This window comes from Polyodon spathula, unplaced genomic scaffold (assembly GCF_017654505.1).
Source record: "Polyodon spathula isolate WHYD16114869_AA unplaced genomic scaffold, ASM1765450v1 scaffolds_1220, whole genome shotgun sequence".
Lineage (NCBI taxonomy): Eukaryota > Metazoa > Chordata > Actinopteri > Acipenseriformes > Polyodontidae > Polyodon > Polyodon spathula.
The window spans coordinates 39,702-50,000 of record NW_024472703.1 but is presented as its reverse complement, the minus strand read 5'-3'; the positions used below and the strand labels follow the sequence as shown (position 1 = coordinate 50,000).

General features: G+C 41.2%; 1 protein-coding gene across 1 annotated transcript; it reads left to right on the top strand.

Moving 5' to 3' along the window:
* Positions 1-5: 5 nt before the first annotated feature.
* On the top strand, positions 6-5,335 carry cbx7b (chromobox homolog 7b; the record flags this gene model as incomplete). Its single annotated transcript, XM_041242220.1, has 5 exons — positions 6-52; positions 650-715; positions 2,656-2,722; positions 3,494-3,815; positions 4,044-5,335. Coding segments are annotated over 5 exons (651 nt in total), but the record flags the coding sequence as incomplete, so codon positions are not given.
* Between the last annotated feature and the right edge of the window lie 4,964 nt (positions 5,336-10,299).

The following is a 10,299-nucleotide window of genomic DNA, read 5'->3' as shown; positions in this document are numbered from 1 at the left end:
TCTCACAGGGTCGTATTGAATATCTTCTGAAGTGGCAGGGATGGCCGCCCAAGTAAGTCATTTTTCTGCCGGTGTGTTCAAATGTCTGTCGCGCTTTCTGGAGCACTTTATATATTTTATCAATGGTTGGTCATTTATTGCACCTATAGTGTCACACAATGTTATTACTATATAATGCACGGATAAGTACGCATTGCAGCTTGGCCCATAGAAATAAGAAAAAGCCTTAATTAAGTGTTGTGATGACGCTTTGCCTATTTGTGCCTTTCCCGGCTATTTGCCTTGGAATTCTCTGTACCTGTTTTAAACTGCTGTCTGCCGTTTACATCTGAAAAATCCCAAGCACACTGGCCTACATCGGCCTGCTTTGAAATCCCCACATCAGCAGCCAGAGAAGACCAAGCAAAGAAAATTGCCATTGATATAAACCTTCAAAGTCGGGGAATCCATATATTTTATATATATAAAAAAAAAAAAAATTAAAAAAAATTAAATAGGGCTAGTAAAACCAGGAATTGAGCAAACTGCTATCCAACGGGAGTCTTATTTCCAAAGTTAAAACAGACAAGTGCCCCACCCCAAGCGCTACAAACATGCCCTGTTTTCGATATCTGTCCTGTGATGTCACGTCCCTCTTGTTTTTTGGCAGGTACAGTACATGGGAGCCCGAGGAACACATACTGGACCCTCGCCTTGTTCTCGCTTATGAGGAGAAGTAAGTAGCAATGAGTCCTATTATTACAGGGATTATAACTCTGTGCAGACTCTTATAAAACAATCCCATAGTAAAAGCACAGCAAAGCATAATAAAGCACAGTGAACGCTGAAGCACAGGGAAGCATTGTAAAACACAGAGGTCTGGTAAAGCATAGGGAAGCATTGTAAAGCACAGAGAGGGACGGTAAAGCATAGGGAAGCGTTGTAAAGCAGAGAGGGATGGTACAGCGTAGGGAAGCATTGTAAAGCACAGAGAGGGATGGTAAAGCATAGGGAAGCATTGTAAAGCACAGAGAGGTCTGGTAAAGCATAGGGAAGCATTGTAAAGCACAGAGAGGTCTGGTAAAGCATAGGGAAGCATTGTAAAGCACAGAGAGGTCTGGTAAAGCATAGGGAAGCATTGTAAAGCACAGAGAGGTAAGCATTGTAAAGCAGAGAGGTCTGGTAAAGCATTGGGAAGCAAGCACACAGGGACCTACTGGTAAAGCAACATAGCAAAGCATTGTAAAGCACAGAGAGGTCTGGTAAAGCATAGGGAAGCATTGTAAAGCACAGAGAGGGATGGTAAAGCATAGGGAAGCATTGTAAAGCACAGAGAGCTTTGGGCCTACCTCTGGTGAGTATTGTAGGTCCTATTGCAGACAGATGGGTATTCTGAGTAATGTGTTTAAGTCTACAAATTCGAAGACACTGGCTATCACCAGTTAATCAAGATGAATCTGTGCTTGACACTTTCCCTTCAAACAGTGTCTAGGCTCTGATGCGACCAGCCAATCACAAACTCTCTCTGTCCTCTCTTTGTTCCAAAAATCCCTTAAGAACAAGTTTTAGCAACACAATTTTTGACCCTTCAAGATGACAGCCGAGTTGTAATAAGGTATACCAGTATTCAAGTGGTCCCACCAAAATGGCTGCAAAGCTGTCGTGTAGGTGTGCCGTGGCTCCTGTAGGTGTGCCATGGCTCTAGAACCCCTGCCTTAAGACGCACTGCTTTATCTAACCCAAAATGCGCAGTGACTGAGGCCTGCACTGCACACACCTTGACTGTTTCAGCTCCAACAGGAACTGCACACACTGCTTGCCAACTGTTTCAGGCTGGCAACAGGAAGAGGCCCAGAGACAGACTGCAGTTCAAAAAAATAACTATTTGATTATAAATAAACAAAAATAAAGTGCACAAGGGCAAAATCAACTCAAACATAAATAAAGCAAAAACAAAACTCACAAAAATAAAGTTTCCAGGCTGGGCAATGCCTTCACTGCGTCAAAACAAACACCAACACTTCAACTAAAGACGGCACTGTGACTGCTTGAAACTATGTTTGCCAGACAAACTTATTTACAGCACGAGCACAGCAATCTCTTTCCAGCAAGCCCAGCATATCAGTGGCGACATCGTTGTATTTTACCTATTCAAAGGTGGACGGTGAGACGAGACTGGATTACAGATCAGACGCCAACAGAAAAATAGAATATCTTTCTTGAAAAACAAATCGATACACTCAGAACGACCAGTTTAAATGAACAGTTTATTGACAGTAGCTTTAATCGGTGGACTGTTGTAGGAGAGACCACCAGAGACTGTGAGTTGGATTCTGCGAATGGGTCCAGCTCAGTGAAATCCTTTGCCTGTGAACGAAGCTCAATTTATGAAAATTGAGTGTGGTCTGTTTTTTGTTTTGTTGTAATGTGTAGATCTGCTATTTTAAGAGAGCGACATTGAGAACAGATTTATGCATTTATAATAAAACATGGTAAAATAATAATTACTACAAAACTACTTGCAGTATCCAGTATATAAAATGACAATTATTTCAGTAACATTACTACTGTGTTGTATCCCTATGTGTTAGCAGTTGTAGCTTCTATATTGATCATTTCAAATACGCAGTTTCACAGGATTGAACTTGGTAACTGGTTGGATTTTCTTCCCCACAGGGAACAGAGGGAGAAAGTGTTGGGGCATCGCAAGAGGGGCACCAAACCCAAAGGACTCCTCCTGCAGGTAAACCAAGAAACATCTCCTGAAACCACAGCGCCCCTATAGGCACGGGTGTGAAACAGCACCTTGTAGACCAATTGAACTCTTCTTCCAGAGAACGGACTGCAAGATTAAATCCCATATCAGAAATCAACCAATCGCAATGAGGTGTTTGCCAGAATTCCAGTACCACTTATCCGAAAGGGAGATGTCATCCTGTGCATAAGAATATCACACCTGATTCCATTGTTCAAAAATCAACGCACAGAGATGTTTGGTAAAGCATATTAAAAAACAGAGTAAACTAACCCTTGTGAGAGTTTGCCATAGTAAAATGTTAACAAAGTATGATAAAGTACAGTGAAAGCTAAAGCATAGGAAAGCCTTGTAAAGCATAATGGGGCATAGATACCATGGCAAACTTTGATGTGGGTATATAATGCTGTTTCCCATTGGACACCCTTGCAAACAAGGAGTTTATCTCAACAGGTTTTCAATTCTTTTAGTAAATAGAATACAGGATTCCGGTAAACAGCTTGCTGGTCCAGTGGTTAAAGAAAAGGGCTTGATACCAGGAGGGCCAAATCCTGGGTCAACCACTGACTCGCTGTGTGTGTGCGTGTGTGTGTGTGTGTGACCCTGAGCAAGTCACTTCACCTCCTTGTGCTCCGTCCTTCGGATGGAGACGTCAAACAAACAAGGTCCTATGACGACGATGATGATGATGATGATGATGATGACTGTGATGATGACGATGATGACTGTGATAATGACGAAGACTATGTTTTCCTGCAGAGGCTTTATGGGATGGACCTGCGCAGTGCACACAAGCTTCCGGAACAGCCAGTCCCCAGAATCCGCCTGTCGCTCACGCGCTCACTCAGGGAGGAGAGCCAGGGAGAGAGGCCTCCTCAGGAAGAGAAGGGAGACACAGATCCCAGCGTGTTCGAGAGGCTGGACCCCGGGGAGTACAAGAGCAAAGTGTCTGCTTTCGTCCGACTGGCCCCACTACGCCCCCCGGTGGACTACCGGCACTCGCACACTGGGGAGGGACCGGAAGAGGACTGGGAGAGGACTGAGAGTAGCGTGTCAGCTCAGAGATCACATGTCATCAATGGTTTGTAACAGTTTTTGGTTCTTGTCTTCATGCCACTTAAATCATTTGTTGTGCAATGACTAGAGAAAAATATCAATTTTGAATGTGACAACACATTTTTTTTTAATAATAACTATTATGTTTCATCTTGAAATAGACTGTAAAACAAGCCAGTTTTAACCATGAAGGAAACACAGCCCTACTACTAATGCTGGTGACTTTCATTCTGTCCCCTGTCCTCTTTCTCAGCTGGAGCGGGCCCGGGGAGTGGGTGGAGCCCTGAGATGTCACCGGGTGAGATCACAGTCACTGATGTCACCATTAACTCTCTCACAGTCACCTTCAAGGAGGCTTTGGCAGCTAAAGGATTTTTCCGTGCTTTCAGCACGCAGTTCTAAATCCGGATAAACATCCAGGAATCCAGATCTTCGTGTTTTTAATCATAGAAAAGAAAAAAAAAAATATATATATATACAACCTTTTCAGTTACAGGATGGATATTAGTGGCTACATTCATTCAGCGTTGTTACATACTACCTTGTAGCATGTCTCATACAAGAACTGTATAGACGGTAATACCTTGGGTTTGGGGAATGTACAGCTATGGCCAAAAGTTTTGCTTCACCCTATAGAGTTAACTAATTCTGCTTCGAATGAAGCCTGCTGAATGAGTTTACATTGACATGTTGAATTACGTACCGCTTTGTAGTTGTCCATATCCTTTAAACTGACAATGTGACATTTTGAAATCTAACAGAAATATTGTACTACTGTTTCTGGTATCTTTATAGCGATATTAATTTCTATTTGCTTTGATTACCTGCTGTTAAATAAAAGATCTAAATTATGTTCATATATACTTTTTTTTTTTTTTAAATCTCAATCCTACAATTCTAGCTGACGCACAACTTTTGGCCAGAGCTGTAGAAAAGCGAAAGAGTTGAAAAGAATCTCTCGCTGTCATCTCAAAAATGAGCAAAGCTTAAGTATTACAAATGTGGTCCTTTTTTCATCTTCTTCCAAGCCTTTAGACCCTACTATATACAAGACCCTAAACTGTTTTTTGTTTTTTATTTCTGGTTTGGTAACTTTTTTTTTTTTCTGGTTGTGTTTTTTTGTTTTCCTTCCTGAAAAAAAACTACCTTTGTAATTCTAGCCCTTTTTTTTTTCTGCAAGGAAGAAAACCCCAATTAGAATTATAAAACTTACAGGAATCAGCTTCGGGCTGTGTAGAACGTTCTGAATGAAATGCTTCAATAGTTTATTTCTGCTATGCTGATAAGGGCGCCGAGCAGAAACGTTTGTCTGCTAACGTTGTACCTTATATCTGGTTTGATGTTTCGTTGGGAGCTTTTTTTCCCCTTTTCTGGGGGGAAAAACAAAACAAAACTGCACTCTTAGAAATTATGAGGACAGCAGTCCAGCAATTTGGTGTATTGTGTCTCAAAAACATTTCAACATGTCCAGCGCTTTGTGATGGTGGTCCACTATGAAAGGCGCTATATAAAAATAAAGATGATTATTATTATAAAATAACTTGTACCTTTTGAGTATATATATATATATATATATATATATATATATATATATATATATATATATATATATATATATATATATATATATATATATATATATATATATATATATATATATATTGTGGCAAAGTAGTGGGGGGAGAGGAAATGGGAAATGTAGTCATGGGTTTAAAGAAGGCATCAATAACTACATCCCCCAGAATGCCTCAGGGCTAGTTGGCTATTGATCCAATAACGAGGCGCGCCCGGTCTCAATATAGAGGTGCATGTAGCAGGTGGCTCAGTAGCCAGTTAGCCCTTCAGGGGGATGTAGTCCTGTATCCTTCTTTAACCCTTTGCGGTCCATTTATTCAGCGCTAATCAGGCACGCCAGGTCCAGTCTGTTTTTACGCTCAGTATTTATTTTACACGCGCTGTTTAAAATGCTTTTTTTCAGAGTGAAACAGGTTTAAAAGGCACTGCATAGCAAAAGGACACTCAGTACTGCATCTCCAGCCAAGCCCCACCCCTTGCTCGCTGTATTTATCACACACCACTTCATAGTCGTGCATACCGATAAATCATCTCCCGATCTCTCGTTTTATCACCAAACTCCTCCATAATGTGATCCAATGAATTGTTTTATTGCTGTAACATCTCAAAAAGCCCTGCAGATGTCCGTGATGTTCTTTGAGCGCTGGATGAGGAAGCAGCTGTCTTGTTTGTTTATGTCTGTGGTGAAGGCGCTGTGTGTAACGCTCAGATCCGTCCCTATTTCTTTCGGCTCCTGTCGGTCTCACTCCGCCATTGAAAGGTTTTCTTGGCTTTTTCCGCAGAAAGAACGACTCGAGACCTGCGCTTGACGTCTTTTTGATGTCGGAAAGGGAAAATTGTAATGTCGGACCTGATCCGACATAGGACCACAAAGGGTTAAACCCATGACTACATTTTCCTTTCGTCCCACTACATATATATATATTATAAGAACAATCAACCTATATTTTTTTGCCCAGTTTAGAAGTATTAGTGCTGTACAACTGTTATTATTGGGTTTGAAATCTTCCACTCTTACTGTACATGCCAGGTCTGTACAACGTCAGACCCATTGGACCTCTAAAGAAAGACAAATCTATTCACCCAAGCATCTGTACAAAAGATTCAAGATCTATTTTCTAGTTTGTCTTCTAATATCCATTGTCTTGCATATTCCAGAGAGGATCTAGAATGTGTGTTTTTTTTTTGTTTTTTTTTAAAAGATGAATTGCTTTAATCCCACAAAAATACGATTGATTTGATTTGCCACTTTAGCCTCTCTGGGTTCGGCAAAATAGAGCGTTGCCCGTCCATTTCAACGTTAACTGTTCAAATAATGTTCATTTGTTAACATCCTGACAGCTCTTCACACTTCTAACTTTAAAGTCTGTTTCAAGGCTGTTTTCAAAGTGGCCGCTCTGGTGCACTGGGGGTTTGAGATCTGTCCTCTAAATCACTGCAGGTAGTGGGATTTAAAAAAACAAAAAAACATACCAAAGTGTTCTAGGTTTTCTGCACCACATCATGGATCGTTCTTGCTGTGTTTGACAGTGTGGGCGATAATCCTTACGTTATCAGTGCACTAAAGCGGACGTTTTGAAAAGAGGTTTGAAACAGACATTCAAGTTACAAGCGTACAAAATTGTCAGGATCCTCAAAATGAAAAGACAGATTTACAGGTACGCTATTGAAACAGTTGCAGCAACACGTGGGGACGTGTAACGCCGTGTTCCACGTTACGTACGCAGATATGTAGGCTGCAGTTATGAGCAAAAACCGAAATGCGATGACACAGCTTGAAGACTGCTGAATTGTTTTGTTTTTTTATTGCTTTTTACAAAGCGAGGAAGTAAAGAGAGGCTTTTTAATTTAAAAAAAAAAATGACTAAAGCCTGGCTATATTTTTGTACTGCAGAGGAATTTATGTAACTGTTTGCTCTTGAAATTGTGTATTTGTGAATGCAGGTACAGAATGCTATTATTATTATTATTATTATTATTATTATTATTACTCATATTATTATGTTCGATCGAAAATGTTCACATACATTTCATTAATGTCCTGTTTTATCACTTAAATCACTGATGTAATTAAACTTACAGCTGCACTTTATGGCATCTCTGTTTCTTCTTATTTTTATACAATACGCCCAAATTCTTTTCCCAGTGAAGACCGGCGACTTCAAACAGTCAGGATCAGAGATCTGCAGTAAACACACCTTTCTATCTCTCCTCCCGTCCTCAGTGCTCAGGCCCCCCCCCCCCCCCCCCCCCAAAAAAATGATAATGTTTTTATTTATTTTTTTTACATAATAACCCATTTAAGTACCACATTCATTTTGTAATTTGATACATTTTGACTTTTGCGGTTGACAATATAGTTAAAGAGACAATAACAGTTTAAAATGCTTCGGAAAAGTATACTGTTCTAAAATGCTCAATCAAAATTAAACCACATGTGCCTGAAATTAGACAGCCCGGTCGCTGTAATGAGCATTACATTTATCATGTAAATTTATTAAAGCCCTGGCAGGAAAGGGACGCCTTATTTATAGCCCCAGGCAATATGGAGGATGATTTAGGTCCCTGTCACTAAAAACATTTCGATGGGGAACAGTTGGTTCCTGATCAAAAGGCAGCTGCGTAAGCTTATTGAGGAGTTCAGCTTGGTTTTTTCTGACATGCTCGGCAGAACTAGCTTAGTTGAAAATGACATTATCTCTCCACCAGGGGTCACAGTGCGAGAGAGACCTTATTGGATCCCAGAAAGTCGACAAAGTGGCGTTCGCAAAGAGGTATGGGACATGCTCGAGCTTGGGGTGATTGAACCTTTCAGGAGCGAATGGTGCAGTCCGATCGTCATAGTGGCCAAGAAAGACGGCACCAATCGGTTCTGTGTGGACTTCCGGAAGGTAAACGCTATTGCCAATTTTGATGTGTATCCTATGCCTCGGGTCGATGAACTTTTAGACAGACTGGGAAAGGTGAAGTTTTTCTCGACTCTGGACCTGACAAAGGGATACTAGCAGATCCCCTTAACCCTCACTTCTAGAGAGAAAACTGCATTTTCAACACCAGAAGATCTGTTTCATTTCACAACCACGCCGTTTGGGCTACATGATGCGCTCGCTGCCTTTCAGAGGCTGATGGACCAGGTTTTACGCCCACATCATGAATATGCAGCAGCGTATATTGATGACGTGGTGATTTACAGCTCCACCCGGCGAGAGCATTTGGCTAGGATTACAGCCATCCTTCAGTCTCTACCGTCAGCCCGGCTAACAGCCATCTTGAGAAAATGTTTGCCAAAACAGAGACTCAATATTTGGGATTTTTAATGGGAAATGTAAGGGTGAGAACCGTGGTCACCAAAATCCAGGCTTTGGTCGACGCAGCGATCCCCAAAGCCGCTTTATCCCCGAGTACGCCACTGTGGTTAACCCTTTAGTCGAACTCGCCAAAAAGAGTGCTCCAGATTTGATTAAATGGTCAGCGGGCGTTTGATATTATTAAGCGTACACTTTGCCAGGCCCCCACTCTTATCACACGGGATTTCACCAAAAGATTCATCCTCCACACCGATGCGTCGGAGGTGGGTTTGGGTGTGGTCTTCTCCCAAAAGGAAGACACCCGATACTGTATCTCAGCTAAGAGATGCTACCTCGGGAGCACAACTACTCCTTAGTCAAAAAGGAGTGTTTGGCCATCAAATGGGCTACTCACTCCTTATGATACTACCTGCTGGGACATTCATTTGATCACGTCACAGACCACGCCCCACTCAAGTAGTTAAGCACAATGAAGGGTAGCAATGCCTGGATAACTTGGTGGTATCTGGCATTGCAACCCTACACCGTCCTGGAAAGACCATCAAAAAAGTACCTGTGAGGGTACTAAGCGAGGACAGAGCTCTTTGGATGGGTTGGCTTGACAGTTCTTTCCCAGGGTCGGGAAGTCTGTCAGTCTGGAGAAAGGCGAGACTCGGTTGCAAGAACATATTGACCTGGAAGGGAAACAATGCAGCAGCCGCAGATTGTAAAGGCAGCTGCGTTCGTTTACCAAGGGGTCATACGTGACAGCATATAAGGGGGACGGAGAATTGTAATCTCTTCCTTCGCATTGGTTTGTAGTGAGTTAACTGTTTGTAACTGTCTCGTCTTGTCTTGCACGTTGCCAGAATGTTAACACAGTTCCGGAGCTGTCGCCAGGGGCAACACTGCACCTCTGTCACAAATAAAACTGTATTTGCACCACTAGCACTAATTCACACACTAACTGACTTGAGTATGTGTTTTGTGTTTTTAATAAAAACAGGATCATTATTTTTGGGCAACACAGGGATTATAAATTAAGTAATACACACCACTGTATTACTAACCTCCATTATTATTTACTGTTTGTTTTTGCTGTCAGGCACTGGACTTAAAAATAAATAAAACAAACCCTTTCACCTGGATTACAATCGTCTCTCTGTTCTTCAATCACCTGTACCTGCACGCAATGGTTAAATGCTAATTCTAGTAACTAATTTTAATGCTAATTTTGGCATATGAATTTGTGTTTTGTTTGATACTAATTCTGTCATATAAGTAGTTTATTGGTCAGTAATTACTAAAGGATTGCTTAAGCCTGACACTGTTAAACAATTCTATACTGCTTAACCTTGATTAGTTGTGAACTGCCTTACTCCTGCGGTCTATCGGGGAATAGTTAGTCCTGAAGCTTGAGAGTGAATGTGGTATGTTAACTTTGATTTCTGATCTACTATTGAAGCAATAAAATTGAGAATACTTACCTTTGGTGTCTTCCTTGGGTTTGGTGTGGTTTGGGTCTTGTCTCCTCCTGTCAACATATTTGAGTGATGTAATAAAATTAAGACATAGATTCATAATTAATAATTCCTTATTTTCTCTAAACTTAATATGGTGTAGTTGGAACTATTGGATTGGCGAGGT